At 24.7% G+C, this 17313-nt stretch overlaps 1 protein-coding gene across 10 annotated transcripts in view; it reads left to right on the top strand.

Moving 5' to 3' along the window:
- The window catches only part of LOC122512628 (potassium voltage-gated channel subfamily H member 6), a 240637-nt gene that overhangs the window by 120636 nt on the left and 102688 nt on the right, over positions 1 to 17313 (top strand). For 8 of the 10 annotated variants that reach the window (XM_043628564.1, XM_043628566.1, XM_043628559.1 and 5 more), the window contains exons 4-5: positions 1895 to 2045; positions 15798 to 15978. In XM_043628564.1, coding sequence (XP_043484499.1) covers positions 1895 to 2045; positions 15798 to 15978 — 332 coding nt within the window. The remainder of the gene's footprint in view (positions 1 to 1894; positions 2046 to 15797; positions 15979 to 17313) is intronic. The other 2 variants (XM_043628562.1, XM_043628565.1) reach the window with 1 other exon arrangement.

Genomic DNA, 17313 nt, shown 5'->3' with positions numbered 1-17313 from the left:
GTTTAAGTTTTTGTATTTTTTTTTTGTTTCTTTTTCCTGTGTTCTCTTTTTTTTGTTTTTGTCCTTCTTTTTAGTTTGATTTTTCGTGTTTTTTCTATTTTTTTGTTTTTGTTTTAGTTTCTGTTTTATGTTCTTTTTTTGTTTTTGTTCCTTCTTCCTATTTTGTCTACTTTTTTGTTTTTGCCTTTTTTTGTTTTATTTTGTTTTAGTTTCTGTTTTGTTTTGTTCTATTTTATCTACTTTCTTGTTTTTGTCCTTTTTGTTATTTGTTTTTTATTTTTTTCCTCTTTTCTTTTTTTTTGGTTTTTGTCCTTTTTTCATTTGTTCTAATTTCTGCTTTTTTGTTCTCTTGTTTATTTTTTTCCACTTTTTGTTTTTTTACTTTGTTTTTTATTGTTTCTCCATTTTTTTGTTTTTTTCTCTTTTCTCTACTTTCTTGCGTTTTTGTCCTTTGTTTTTTTGTTTTAATGTTTGCTGTTTTGTTTTCTTGTTTATTTTATTCTACATTTTGTGTTTGTCCTTTGTTTTTTCTTCTGTGTCCTTTTTTTTCTTTTCTCTACTTTTTTTGTTTTTGTCCTTTTTTTATTTGTTTTAATGTATCCTATTTTGTTCTCTTGTTTATTTTTTTCTACATTTTGTTTTTGTCCTTTTTCTGTTTTACTTTCTGTTTTTTTTTTTTTTTTTTTTTTTTTTTTTTTTGAGGGTGAGAGGATTTTGTTTTTTTATAGGGAGGAAGTTTGTTTGTTTGTTTTAATTTTTGCTGTTTTCTTTTCTTGTTTATTTTTTCCTACATTTTGTTTGTGTCCTTTTTCTGTTTAAGTTTTAATTCCTGTTTTTTTTTTTTTTTTTTTTTTTTTAAGGTGAGAGATTTTTTTTTTTTAGAGAGGAAGACAGGGTTTCTTTCCCTAAACATCCGAATAGGAAGTGACGGAATATTACGCTCCTGGCGTGCTTCCCGTGCATCAGGTTTTTGTATCCGGTTCGCGAAAAGTATTTTTAGTCGCCGGTGGACGTCGTGTGGCACGCCTAAGCGTTAACCCTGACCTGGTAATAAATGTTATACCCCCCCCCCTCCCTCCCTCCCTCTCTATCATTATTATAAAGTACACACATTCAAAAGAATTCTTATTGGGGAGGATTTAGAATCGATTAAAAAAAAATCCACTTAATCTATTTATTCTTTTTTTTCCTCCTTTAATTGATAATAAAATTAAGTTTATACGCAAAAGTGAAAAGAAAGCGCAGGAATTCTAATATTATTATTAAATAATGTTATATTTCTTATCGTAATTATTTTCTTCAAGGGAAATGCGCATAATTTATGTGATTATAGTTGGGAATGGATAATATAAAAGGAATCGATTCACCTAGTTGCATTTTTTCACAATTATTTTACAATCATGTGGTTTTTTTTTTTGTATCTCATTAACCCCTTCTGCACGCACAATCGTTCATCTTGATTTTTCGAGGGAAATTATAACGCAACTGGTTTCTTTTCGTCCCAATGGGGAAAAATGAAAATTAACTTTTTTTTTACTAGGTAATAATAATAATAATAACAATGGTAATTTCAATAATTTTAATAATAATAATAATAGTAAAAATAACAGACTTTTCAAAAAATAAAAATAAATTGACACAAAGGAATTATAATAAATAATTTATTTTAAGCAGTTAAAAAAAATTATTATTATTATTATTATTATGATAAAAAATAGGTATTATAACCTATTGATAATAATAAATTACTACTAATAATTTTAGTTTTTTATAATTAATATTCAGTAGTAGTGAGTATGATGACTAATTTTGTAAATTTGACGCAACAGTGAAATGTCCCCTTTGTGTTTACTAACATTTACTAATTGTATGCGAATGACGTTGACTCGAGCAGTCGACAGGGCGAGGGCATCATTTCGAGCCGGACTCTCGAGGACTGGCGTCGTGGGACCATCGCGAGTCAGAAGTCGACCCAAGCCAGGTTCAAATATTCCTCATCGTCTCGCCGACGGTACAATTCTAGACGAAGAAGCCTCTGAAAATTGGTGAGTTTTTATTTTATAATTTTCCATTTTTTTTCTTTTTACTTTTTTTGTTAATAAAATTAAAAAATTAATAATCATCAACGTAAAGAATTAAATAACAAATTAGAGTACTAAATATTAAGCATAGTAATTATAAATATTATAATAATTATAATAGGTTATAAGAATAATAGTTTTAGTAAAAAAAATGTTCCTTATTTGGAATGGATATCAAAAATACTGTCAACAATAATAATTTATTATTAATTAAATAATAAATTTTACTGTAGACCCTCGAGCTATGGTGCCTAAATAATAAAATAGTGACTTATAAGTTTTTCAAAAATAACTAGAAATGACTTAAAATTACTAGAAATAAACCAAAGTAACTCGAAATGAGACCAAATTGCTCAAAAAACCTAAAAATTGTTGAAAAAACCAAACAGACTAAATAATACAAAAAGTGCCTATAAATATAAAAAAATAACACAAAGATACTGAAAAATATTATTAATAAATAGTTGTAAATTAAAATAATAAGTTAAAAACAAAAACGAATAAGTAATACAAAAAGTAATAAAAAAAATTTCCAAAAATGACTTGGAATTACCCAAAATAACTCAAAATAAGTCAAAAACATTAAAAAAAACCCTTAAAATTGTTGTAAAATCCACAAAAGGTTGAATAATACAAAAATTGGAAAATTTTTCAAAAATAACCTAAATTTACTCGAAATGACCCAATTATTTTGGTTTATTTCTAGGAATTTTGGGTCATTTCGAGTAAATTTGGGTTATTTTTTGAAAAATTTACACTTTTTGTATTATTCAATCTTTTTTGGTTTTTACAACAATTTTAAGGTTTTTTTTTAGTGATTTTGACTCATTTTGAGTTATTTTGGGTCATTCCAAGTTGTTTTTGGAAATTTTTTCATCAATTTTTGTATTATTTTTAGTCTTTTATCATTTCTTAAAATCATTTTCCGGTTTTTCTAAGATGATAAATTTGATTTATTAAATCAAAAAAACTTAAAAATGCTTTGAAAAAAGAAAAATGGTTAAATAAAACAAAAGTGACATACATTTTCCAAAAGGACCCAAAATAATTAGAATTGAAATAAAAAAAAATTGGAAATAACCAAAAATTTCTCAAAACACATATACAAATAATTGAAAAAACCAAAAAAGTCTAAATAATAAAATAGTGACATATAAATTTTCCAAAAATAACTAAAAATTACATGAAATTACTAGAAATAATCCGAAATAACTAAAAATTACCTGAAATTACTAGAAATAATCCAAAATTACTCGAAATGAGACAAAATAACTCAAAAAACCTGAAAATTGGTGAAAAACCTCGAAAAGACTAAATACTACAATAAGTGACAAATTTACTAAAAATAATCCAAATTTACTCGAAATGACCCAATTATTTTGGTTTATTTCTAGGAATTTTGGGTCATTTCGAGTAAATTTGGGTTATTTTTTGAAAAATTGACACTTTTTGTATTATTTAATCTTTTTTGGTTTTTACAACAATTTTAAGGTTTTTTTTTAGTTATTTTGACTCATTTTGAGTTATTTTGGGTCATTCCAAGTTGTTTTTGGAAATTTTTTCATCAATTTTTGTATTATTAAGTCTTTTTTCATTTATTAAAATCATTTTCCGGTTTTTCTAAGTTGATAAATTTGATTTATTAAATCAAAAAAACTTAAAAATGCTTTGAAAAAAGAAAAAAGTTTTAAATAATACAAAAGTGACATAAATTTACCAAAAGGACCAAAAATAAATAGAATTAAAATTAAAAAAATTGGAAATAAGCAAAAATTTTTCAAAACACATACAAATGATTGAAAAAACCAAAAAAGCCTAAATAATAAAATAGTGACATATAAATTTTTCAATAATAACCAAAAATAACTAGAAATGACCTAAAATTACTAGAAATAAACCAAAATAACTCGAAATGAGACAAAATTACTCAAAAAACCTGAAAATTGTTGAAAAACCCCGAAAAGACTAAATAATTCAAAAAGTGACATAAATTTTCCAAAAATAACTGAAAATTACCCAAAATAACTCGAAATGAGCCAAAATCACATTTTTCCAAAAATTACCCAAAAAACTTTTAAATGATCCAAAAATTTTTTTTCAAATTGGAAAACACCCTTAAATTATGATAAAAGAAACATAAAATTATCCAGAAATAAAAAAAAGAAAAAATTCAAAACTGATTCAAAAAAAAATGTTTGGAGTATAAAAAATGACTGAAAAATTATTGAGCGTGACTCAATGAGTCACACGTGGCTACATTTTTTTTTTTTATAAATTAGTATTCATCTAAATGCATATAATATATTTTTGTCAGCCAAATAGGGCGATATATTAAAAGGGTGCCTTCTCTAAATAATTACAACTAATTATTGATAAAGATCCTAGCTCTTAATTCCATTATTTTCATAATTTTTAATATAAATAAGATAGGAAAACAAAAATATTTTCCTGTCATGCCACTGATTATCATGTATATTAAATCAAGTTTTAATAAAAAAAAATTTTTAATTTCCAAATAAAATTTTATTTTTCATTTTTATCTAAACAAGTTTTATTTTTCTTTATTCATTAATTATTTATTCTTTCTATTATTTATTTGTATTCTATTATTATATTTATTACTATTCTATTATTTATTTCTTTACTTATTTATTTAATTTAATTATTAAGTTTTTTTTAATTTTAATTGAAGACAATTCATTTATTACAAAAAAACTAATTTTACTCACTTTTTTATTTGTTTAGTGAAGTGAATTTTAATTTTTATAATAAATAATAAACAAAATGTGTAAACAATTAAAAAGTGATAAATTACAAAACTTTTTAAAACAAGTGTATATAGTAATAATAATAATAGTAATAAAAATAATAATTATAATAATAAAAGTTGAACTGTAAAGCTTAAGGAGCGCTCTCAAGTCAACAGAAACTTTAGGAAAGGGTGGGGGGGGGAGGATTATATTTCCCTTTGACCCTGAGAGGAGCATTAAAGCTCGTTTAGTGATAAAGACATTTAATTATAATTCTTTTAACACATTTTCCAATAAAAATTTTCTTACCCTTTAAAAAAAAAAAAATTTTTTAAGAAACGTTAAGACTATTATTTAAACTATTTAGCTAAAATTAATTAATAAATTAATAATGAAAAAAATAAATTAATTAATAAATTAATAATTAAAAAATATAATTTAAAATATCAAGATGATATAATGAAATAACAAAATAAAAATAAATTAATTAATAAATTAATAATAAAAAATATAATTTAAAATATTAAGATGATGTAATTAAATAACAAAATAAAAATAAATATAATTAAAAAATAATTCAATTATACAATATAAATAAGAAACAATAACAAAAGTAATAATGAAATAGTAATAATTAAGTAATGAAATAAAAATAATTAATAAATTACATTGTGTAAAATAGAAAAAACTAAAAATTTCAAAATATAAATAAGTGAATGTAATAGCCTTGGGGCATAAGGCGGAGCATATCTCCACGATCGTTTTAAGGTTCGAGTCCCCTCGGGGGTGATTTTTTTAATTTCTCCAGTTTCATTAAATTTAGAAAAAAAAAATTCGAATTGTTAATAGAATAGAAAAAAGAATAGAAAAGTAATTAACAAATAATAATTAAATATAGTAAAAAAAATAAAATTTTAATTTAAAAAAAAAATAATTAAAAAAGTAGTGAACAGAAAAAAAAAAATAGTAAATAAAAATAGAAACTTTCTACAAAATAAAAATAATAATTAACAAAATGATTAAGTAGGAAAAGTGAAAGGTTTCCTTGAAAAATGAAAGATGTAAAGAACATTTAAAAAGATGAAAATGGTCCATTAAGGAGCCAGTTTTACTTGGAAGTGAAATCGAATTAATAGCTTTTATTTCCTCTTAAAGTAATTAGTTTGTGCAACCAAATTGAAAAGGGGCGAGGGGGGGGATTGATTTATAATACTGCATAGTTACTGTCGCATGAGTGATTATTCTACGCATTTTTTTCTCTCTTTTCCTTTTCTTTTGACCTAAAATTGACCTAATTTTTGTATTTTTCTTTGGAAATTTAAAAGAAAAAGTATTTTCTTGTAGTTAATTAAGAAACTTTATTAATTAGAGTTGGTAAACTTTTGTCAAGGTTTGCGCGAATTTTTCTGCACTTTTCATCAATCTTTGAAAAAATTAAGAGGAAATTTAAATAAAATTCAATAAGATTAAAAAATTAAAAAATTAAAAATAGTTTATATTAATTATTAAACTCTCTAAATTTTTCATAATAAATAATAGTAGAATTTACGAATATTTTGAGATACAAAATGGAGTCGTTATTCTTCACCTGCGAATGCCAAGGTCACCGCAAGATGGCAGTTTAGTCCTTTCTTGGAATTTCTTCCGCCACCTGGTGGCGACATTGGCGTTCTCAAGTGGAGAAATTTAATTTATCCCTGGAAAATTTTTTTTCCTCATTCAAAAAACTGTTATTTAAAGAATAATTTTACTTCTTTTAAATTTAAATTAAAAAAATTTTCTAAATTCAGTCCGAGGACTATAATACTATTCACTTTGACAAAAAATTATCAAATGTTTCCTGTATAATAAAAATAATTTTTAGAAAATAATTTTTGCGAAAAAATCAAATTCTGGTATTATTCAATTATTTTCAACTGTATTTTTTTGAAAGAAATGTGAATTTTATAGTCGAACATAATAATAATAATAATTTGGCAAATTTTTTTGTTTCTCTTGAAACGACTGATACGTATGACGAAAAGGATCATTATAATATGAGTTTTATGGACTATTTTATAATATCATACCTATATATGTATATATAGAGAAAGAGAGAAAGAGAATGATGAATAGATGATGCGGGCGCAGAAGGAGCAAAAATTCCTCAATTCATTCGACCTACATTTTCGTACTGTCCTTGCATGTTCATTTCTCATGGACGTTCAAAAAGCGGAGATAAAAATATATTATATATATATATATATATGTATATATATATAAATAATTAATCCTAAAATATTCATATGGTGATTTTTTTATTAATCAAAGCTTTAAATTGTTTCCATTTTTAAATTAAATTATTAATAACAGGGTAATTTAATCATCATTAACTAATTAACATAATTAATAATATTATTGTCAGTATTTTTGATATCCATTCTAAGTAAGAAATATTATTAGTATTATTATTATTTTTAATATTATTTCTGGATAATTTTATGTTTGTTTTATTTAAAGTTTTTTTTATAATTTCAGGCTATTTTTCAATTCATTTTTATATTTTTTTTGGGTCATTTAAAATTTTTAATTAGGTAATTTTGGAAAAAAATGTGATTTTGGCTCATTTTATAACTTGGAATGACCCAAAATAACTCAAAATGAGCCAAAATCACTAAAAAAAACCTTAAAATTGTTGTAAAAACCGAAAAAGATTAAATAATACAAAAAGTGTCAAATTTTTCAAAAATAAACTAAATTTACACGAAATGACCCAAAATTCCTAGAAATAAACCAAAATAATTGGGTCATTTCGAGTGAATTTGGATTATTTTTAAAAAATTTGTCACTTTTTGTATTATTTAGTTTTTTTCGGGTTTTTCAACAATTTTAATGTTTGTTCAGCGATTTTTGGTCATTTCGAGTTATTTTGGGTCATTCCGAATTATTTTTGGATTATTTTTGGAAAAATTATGTCACTTTTTGTATTATTTAGTCTTTTCGGAGTTTTTCAACAATTTTCAGGTTTTTTGAGTAATTTTACCTCATTTCGAGTTATTTTGGTTTATTTCTAGTAATTTTAGGTAATTTTTAGTTATTTTTGGTTATTTTTCGGAAAATTTATATATCACTATTTTATTATTTAGGCTTTTTTGGTTTTTTCAATCATTTGTATGTGTTTTGAGGAATTTTTGGTTATTTCCAATTTTTTTTTTATTTTAATTATTTTGGGTCCTTTTGGAAAATGTATGTCACTTTTGTATTATTTAAAACTTTTTTCTTTTTTCAAAGCATTTTTAAGTTTTTTTGATTTAATAAATCAAATTTATCAACTTACAAAAACCTGAAAATGATTTTAAGAAATGAAAAAAGACTTAATAATACAAAAATTGATGAAAAAATTTCCAAAAACAACTTGGAATGACCCAAAATATCTCAAAATGAGCTAAAATCACTAAAAAAAACCTTAAAATTGTTGTAAAAATCGAATAAGATTAAATAATACAAAAAGTATCAAATTTTCCAAAAATAACCTAAATTTACTCGAAATGATCCAAAATTCTTAGAAATAAACCAAAATAATTGGGTCATTTCCAGTAAAATTGGATTATTTTCGAAAAATTTGTCACTTTTTGTATTATTTAGTATTTTTTGGGTTTTTTTAAAAGAATTTTAAGGTTTCTTTCAGCGATTTTAGCTCATTTCGAAACATTTTGGCCGATTCCAAGTTATTTTGGATTATTTCGAATTATTTTGGGTCATTTCGAGTTATTTTGGGTTATTTCGAGTTATTTTGGGTCATTTCGAGTCATTTCGGATTATTTTTGAAAAACTTATGTCACTTTTCGTATTATTTAGTCTTTTTTTGTTTTTTAACGATTTAAAGGTTTTTTGTGTGATTTTGGCTCCATTAGAGTTATTTTGAGTTATTTTGAGTTTTTTTGGGTCATTTCGTGTTATTTTGGGTTATTTTTGAAAAATTTATATCACTTTTTGTAATATTTAGTCTTTTTTGGTTTTTTTCAATCATTTTAAGGTTTTTTGAATGATTTTTGCTCATTTCAAGATATTTTGGGTCATTTCGAGTTATTTTGGGTTATTTTTGAATTATTTTTGAAAAATTTATGTCACTTTTCGTATTATTTAGTCTTTTTTGGTTTTTTAAACCATTTTAATGTTTTTTGAATGATATTGGCTCATTCCATGTTATTTTGTATTATTTCGAGTTGTTTTGGGTCATTTCGAGTTATTTTGGGTTATTTTTGAATTATTTTTGAAAAATTTATGTCACTTTTTTTATTACTTAGTCTTTTTGGGGTTTTTCAACGATTTTAAGGTTTTTTGTGTGATTTTTGCTCCAATAGAGTTATTTTGGGTCATTTCGTGTTATTTTGGGTTATTTTTGAAAAATTTATATCACTTTTTGTATTATTTAGTCTTTTTTTTAGTTTTTTCCAACTATTTTAAGGTTTTTTCGAATGATTTTGGCTCATTCCAAGTTATTTTGGGTTATTTCGAGTTATTTTGTATCATTTCGAGTTAATTTTGGTCTTTTTTGGAAACTTTATGTCACTTTTTGTATTATTTAGTCTTTATTGTTTTTTTCAACGATTTTAAGGTTTTTTGTGTGATTTTGCCTCCATTAGAGTTATTTTGTAAATGTTTCGAGTTATATTTATGGTCCATCAGATTCTTCTCAAAAATTATCCGTTCAATTTTAAAAATTCTTTTTCCATATACACTCTACTTTTAATTACAATACGTGTCTCGAGTTAATAATGATATTAAAGAAAACTTTTTTTTTTTTTAAATTCTTTTGGCAGTTATAATAATGGATTCGTGCTTAGAGTTTTAGAACTAGTTTATGTGTCCATAGGAGGTAGGATTGCGTGTCAAACGTCTGAAATATCACGGAAAACGTACGACCCTTCTCTTTCGAAATATTCATTCTGTTCCATTCCGTACCAATCTATAGGGAACTATCACAAGAAAAATTATGTCACCCTTCCGGTGTTAGGCTCGAGGAGGGGACACAGAATTTTTATTTTTCTTACATATAGGTAAAAATGCGTGCCAACGAAATGGTGATAGTGGGGGGAAATGAGGAGAAGGGATAACAGACGAAAACAAAGGAAAAGTGCGTGACAATTTATTAATGCCATTTGATCTGATAAAAGGGGGTTAAAAGATCAAAATTATACTCGAAATGACCCAATTATTTTGGTTTATTTCTAGGAATTTTGGGTCATTTCGAGTAAATTTGGGTTATTTTTGGAAAATTTGACACTTTTTGTATTATTTAATCTTTTTCGGTTTCTACAACAATTTCAAAGTATTTTTTAGTGATTTTGGTTCATTTTGAGTTATTTTGGGTCATTCCAAGTTAGAAAATGAGCCAAAATCACTTTTTTTTTTAAAAATTACCTAATTAAAAATTTTAAATGACCCAAAAAATTATAAAAAAAGAGTATTGTTTTTTAAGTTATTTTAGAATCTATTCGTTAATTTTTGAATTTTTCAGTCATAATAAAAATAATTTATTTAAAAAAAATTATTTTTGTAGACAAAATATTTGATTTGAACTTTATTTGATTGAAATAAATCGTTTTTTTTTCGTATTAAGAAAATAAGAACATATATTCGAAAGGATAATCGCACAGAAAAGTTGAAATAACCTTAGGAATTTTACCTTGCCCTAGCCAACTGCACTGAGGTCACAGTATATGTAATTATCAGCCAATCTAATGGATTTTTAATGGGGACGAAACGTTTATATTTGAAATCCGTGTATGTGTTTATACAAAGCATTACTCTTTTTTTTTTCTTCAAAAAAAAATAAAAATAATAATCTTTACCTATACAATTTTTGCGGAAAAAATTGAAAATTAGCTTCACAGTAGAACAGAACAAGATAGAAAAGAAAAGAAAAGAGAATAAAGGAAGAGAGACAAAATTAACTTGAATTAGAATAAATAACTAAATAAATAACTAAAATAACAAAAGGGTGGATTACAAAATAATGATCGCGCTAAAAAGTTGAGAAAAATGATCAATACACGTTGCACCTGAGGTCAGCCATCACAAGTGGAGTGTGTCAGTGTTAGGTCAGACTTGGCCAATCGATACATAACCTCAACCCGCAATATACATAGAGGCATTCGTGCGTGAATAATTGTGTGTGTTTGTGTCAATCGTGTAAACACTGGTGACTTTGTTTTGTCAACCTCTATACTCATACTCTGACTCTGGTAAAACAAACCACGTGTTATTGCTCTTCCCCTGCCCTGCACATTGACACCCACACACACACAATAAAAGGGTGAGGGGGGTGCAAACATAAGCTCACATTTTTGCAATTCAACACGTATTTTTTTAATAACATTTTTATTTTACTTTAACTTTCTCAAATTTAATATATCAATTTAGTAAATATTAATAATTAATAAATAATTTAATAAATTTAATATATTAAACATACCATTAATAAATAAGTTTTTAAATTCAAATAAATTTAATATAATTAATAACCAAATTTTTAAATTCGCATAAATTTAATGAATTTAATGAATTAAATACAAAATTTTGTTTTGAAGATGAAAAATATTCAAAAATTTAATAAAATATTTCATAAATGTCAAAAATGACTGAAAAGAAAAAAAGAAACGAATGGAACTAATAATTTCCAAAAATTTAATAAAATAATTTAGAAATGTCAAAATTGACTCAAAAGAGAATGAAAGAGACTAAAAAAATTCAAAAGTGGGGAAAAAATTAAAATATCAAAAAATAAACCAAATTTATTCGAAATGACCCTAAATTACTAGAAATAAACAAAAATAATTGGGTCATTCCGACCGAATTATGTCACTTTTCGTATTATTTAGTTCTTTTTAAATTTTTTCAACCATTTTAAGGTTTTGAGTTATGTTGTTTTGAGTTTTGAGTTTTGAGTTATTTTGGGTCATTCCGAGTTATTTTTGGAAAATTTATATCACTTTTTGTATTATTTATTCTTTTTTTCCTTTTCAACATATTTTTAGGTTTATTGACTAATTTTAGGATATTTATATCTTAAATATCCAAAAATGACCCAAAAAATTTAATAAAATAACTCAAAAAAGACCGAAAGAGACTAAAAATTATACAAAATGTGATGGAATTCAATTATTTTTACAAAATTTGATATAATTTGTTTATTCGAATTTAATAAATATTTTGAATACCTACGTTTTCAATTGTATTGTATTGTACCCTAAATTACTGGAAATAAACAAAAATAATTGGGTCATTCCGACTGAATTATAGTCACTTTTTGTCTTATTTAATACTTTTTGGTTTTTTCAACCATTTTAAGAGACTTAAAAACTCAAAATGTAATATAAAAATTAAAATATCGAAAAATGACAAAAAAAAATTTTATAAAATCATAATAACCAAAAATGATCAAAAAAAGAAATTAAAACGCATCTAAAAACCATAAATTTCGCGCGCACGAAATCGGAAAAAAGAAAGAGAAAATAAAAAAACTTTTACCGCACATATAAATTTGTCTTTTCCCCTAAAATTGAATTTTAATACAAGTGTATTATATAAAAAATATTTTGTTTATCAGTTTCTCAAATTGAATAAAAACATGTTTTTGTCTCTAGATCAAGATTCTTTGTGGCGACCATCTGCTACTATAAACCAGATGTTAACTTATGAGAGTAGTGTACACAAACTTTTAGAAAAGTGTCGATTATATGAAAAAGAATAAGAGATATTTCTTTTTTCAAATTTACATTTTTTTTCTTCAAAAATTCGTCACATGCATATTTCCCCCACCCTCTACCTACATTGTAGGTATAAAAAAATAATTTACTATTATTATTATTTTATTTATTAAATTATTAGGTATACTAGCCAAACTATCCGCGCGGGAATGTTGTATGGGGTTGCTTATTTTAAACAATTTGAAAAATTTTAAAGAAATAATTATTATAAACTAACAAAGAGATTTAACTAACTAAAATTCAAATAATTTCACTCAATGGTCTCAATTTAAATAGAATTTACATTACTAGACTTAAACTATGGCTGGAACAATTACAATTAGTATCTGGGTCATCTTTTGCATTGCTTATTTTATAAAGCCATTTTAGATTAAATACTTTTTAAAGAAATAATAATTATTACACACTAAAAAAAGTTTGACTTGAAATAGCGATAAGTTTCTCTAGAATAACGAAAGTATTAATTGAAGCACTGAATAATTTCGCTACTAAAGTGAAATCTGTAGTTCATCCAGCTAAATATTTTTTGCCGTGCATAACGAAAAAAGAATTAAATTAACATCAGATTTTCTACATTCAAAAAAAACGAATTCAAATAGAAATTAATCATTTTACAACTTAACCAAATTCACCCCAGAAATCACTAAATTCGATAATTTAGAAGAAAGTCAAACAAAAGCGCAAAAATAATGAAGCTAAATCCCATCAAGGAGAGGAAAAAATGTTGAATTTTAAGAAAATCGGATTTTTGAATTTTTTCGAATTTTTGATAATTTTAGATTTTTTACCAAAGAGTCGAGACTATTAAATAAGTAAAGTATTTTCCAAAAGCACAAAAATAATGAAGCTAAATCCCATAAAAGAGAGGAAAAAATGTTGAATTTTAAGAAAATCGGATTTTTGAATTTTTTCGAATTTTTGATAATTTTAGATTTTTTACCAAAGAGTCGAGACAATTTAATAAGTAAAGTATTTTCCAAAAGCACAAAAATAATGAAGCTAAATCCCATAAAAGAGAGGAAAAAGTGTTGAATTTTAAGAAATTCGGATTTTTGAAATTTTTCGAATTTTGATAATTTTAGATTTTTTACCAAAGAGTCGAGACAATTTAATAAGTAAAGTATTTTCCAAAAGCACAAAAATAATGAAGCTAAATCCCATAAAAGAGAGGAAAAAGTGTTGAATTTTAAGAAAATCGGATTTTTGAATTTTTTCGAATTTTGATAATTTTAGATTTTTTACCAAAGAGTCGAGACAATTTAATAAGTAAAGTATTTTCCAAAAGCACAAAAATAATGAAGCTAAATCCCATAAAAGAGAGGAAAAAATGTTGAATTTTAAGAAAATCGGATTTTTGAATTTTTTCGAATTTTTGATAATTTTACATTTTTTACCAAAGAGTCGAGACAATTTAATAAGTAAAGTATTTTCCAAAAGCACAAAAATAATGAAGCTAAATCCCATAAAAGAGAAGAAAAAATGTTGAATTTCAAGAAATTCGGATTTTTGAATTTTTGATAATTTTCGATAATTTTAGATTTTTTACCAAAGAGTCGAGACAATTTAATAAGTAAAGTATTTTCCAAAAGCACAAAAATAATGAAGCTAATAAAAAAAAAAAATTTTTTTTTTATTTATTTTTTTAATTTTAAGAAAATCGGATTTTTGAAATTTTGATAATTTTCGATAATTTTAGATTTTTTACCAAAGAGTCGAGACAATTTAATAAGTAAAGTATTTTCCAAAAGCACAAAAATAATAAAGCTAAATCCCATTAAAGAGAGGAAAAAATGTTGAATTTTAAGAAAATCGGATTTTTGAAATTTTGATAATTTTCGATAATTTTAGATTTTTTACCAAAGAGTCGAGACTATTAAATAAGTAAAGTATTTTCCAAAAGCACAAAAATAATAAAGCTAAATCCCATTAAAGAGAGGAAAAAATGTTGAATTTTAAGAAAATCGGATTTTTGAATTTTTGATAATTTTTGATAATTTTAGATTTTTTACCAAAGAGTCGAGACTATTAAATAAGTAAAGTATTTTCCAAAAGCACAAAAATAATAAAGCTAAATCCCATTAAAGAGAGGAAAAAATGTTGAATTTTAAGAAAATCGGATTTTTGAATTTTTGATAATTTTTGATAATTTTACATTTTTTACCAAAGAGTCGAGACAATTTAATAAGTAAAGTATTTTCCACATTAAAAAGTTTGACATTAAAAAATATATAAAAAATGCCAATACTTAACCCACAAAATTAAATTTTCAAAACAAACAAATGAATGCAGATAATTTGCTAACAGAAAGGAAACTTACGATTATTATAATGTATATTATCTTTGATGTAAAATTGATGTTTATAATATAATTTATTTGAATCAACTAAATATTCACATGAATCAAATAATTTTTATTTAAATCATCATATTTGCCTTAAATACTGAAATATTCAGTTCAAATATAAACTTTATTTGATTTTACGAAAAGTTTTATATTATAATGTTTAAAAAATTCTTTTGGAAAACTTTATTTGTGAAAATATTTGAATTTTTCGATTAATTAATTTAAAATAGTATTAACAATAGAATAATTGAATTTCTAAGAAAAAATTTATTACTTTTAAAAATAATTGATGAATATTATTATTTTTTTTTTGAAAATAGTTGAATTTTGCTGGGAGTTTTATTAAAATGCCTTGAAATAATTGAATTTTCGGGAATTATTTTGTTATTTTCGAAAATAATTGAATTTTTTTTGAAGAATTATTTATGTAGGTATTTACTTGATTCAAGTGGATATTTATTTGATTCAAGTAAATATACTTACTTATATTTGAATTAAATAATCTTTATTTAAATCAAATAAATTGTATTTGCCGAAAATACTGAAATTATATATTCAATTACAATTTGTGTTAATTTTTACTTTTTTTCTATATTTTTGAGTAAATTTTGTTTTTTTTTAGTGACATTTGGTTGATTTTTTTGGTTTTCTTAAAAATTTTATTTGGGTAATTTTAGGGTTTTTTAAAGACATTTTTATCTATTTTTGGGTATCTTTTACTTACTTTTCAGTATATTTGGTTATTTTTTGACATTTAAGGGCACTTTTTGTATTATTTAATCTTTTTTTTTTGGTTTTTTTTAGTATTTTTTGTTTTTTAGGTTATGTTCTTCGATTTTCAAATTTGTAATTGGTTTCCGCTATTTCGCAGTCCTTTGACATGTGGCTCGCCGACGATGATGGAATCCTGGGGCCCAGGAAGAACGGGCACCCCTCCACTTTCACTGCCAGCTCCACACATGGTTGGCACCATTGGCAGTTCCGGAGCCACTCCCAGTCTTCCAATTCCTGGAACGACGGCACCTATAGCGAGTCCCGAAGGAGTCAGCGACGTAAGTTTTTCATTTCATTACTTTTTTTGGATTTAACCTCAAATTTTACATTGTGGACTGAACCTAAAATATTTTATTGTGAACAAATGATTCTATTGTGGATTGAACCTAAAATATTTTATTGTTGACAAAAGATACGATTGTGGATTGAACCTAATCTTCTATATTGTGGACTAAACCTAAAATATTTTACTGAGGACAAAAGATACTATTGTGAACTGAACCTAAAATATTTTATTGTTGACAAAAGATACAATTGTGGATTGGACTTAGCCTAAAGGTCTTTATTGTAGAATTACCATAAACTATAAACTGCAAACTTCAGTCAGTTAAAAATGAAGAAAAAATACACTACACTTTCGTGAGAATTTCCCCACTTTTTTTCTTGATAAAAATTATTTTTATCTTTTATTTTTTTTTTTTTTTTTGAAAAATCGATCGCCTGGGGGATTATGGGACTTAAATTCAGGTTCAAAGTAGAAAAAAGAATTTCAGAATTAAAGAAACTTGAAAACAAGGGGGAAAAAAATTCCCTAGAGTATTCGCTCATTTTTTTATCGCATTTCCGTGGCGATAATAGTTTTTAAATAAAGTTATACATTACTCGGAAATGACATTAAGGTGGGTGGGTGGATTTTAAAAGAAGCGAAGAAGGGCTTAATTCCATTATCTCTGCAAAGTTCGATAGAAGACAGCCTCTGGCACTCGGAGAACTGTAATGAAAAAAAAAATCATTTTCCTCCTCTTTGGTATCAGTTACTGTTATTGTTATAGGTTATGGTTCGCCATTAGCGCGCCTAAAATCTGAATCTAACACTATTATGGAAAACGACACTCGTACGAGATAACTGCGAGAAGATATGGTGAAAACTTTTCAAATGTAGGCTTTTTCATTCGATAAAGAGCGAGGGCCTGTTAAAAATAGTCATAATATGGCAATCGGTGTGAAAATGGCGATGGGACGTTACAAAAGTAGGACAGAAATTGAAAATTTTAATTGTTTTCCATTTCTAATCTAATTATCTGTCTTTAGTGTTCTTTGGAATGTGGCGAATAAAGATAATGGTGATTGTAAAAATTTACGAGCACATTTGCAAATTATCTCCGCAATGTGAACGATTTTTCGTTGTGCTTAGATTTGAGGTTATGTCGCCAGTAAGTTACGTCCACAATAGAGACGTTTAGGTTAGGTCCACAATGGAGACTTTTAGGTTAAGTCCACAATGGAGACTCTTAGGTTAAGTTCACAATAGAAATTTTAAAGTTACGTCTACAATAAATTTTTTTAAGTAGGTAATACAATCAGACAATTCTAATATTTGTTATTATAAAATT

This window comes from Leptopilina heterotoma, unplaced genomic scaffold, assembly GCF_015476425.1.
Source record: "Leptopilina heterotoma isolate Lh14 unplaced genomic scaffold, ASM1547642v1 Lhet_123, whole genome shotgun sequence".
NCBI classification, from domain to species: Eukaryota; Metazoa; Arthropoda; class Insecta; order Hymenoptera; family Figitidae; genus Leptopilina; species Leptopilina heterotoma.
This window is presented reverse-complemented; position numbering and strand designations above follow the sequence as displayed.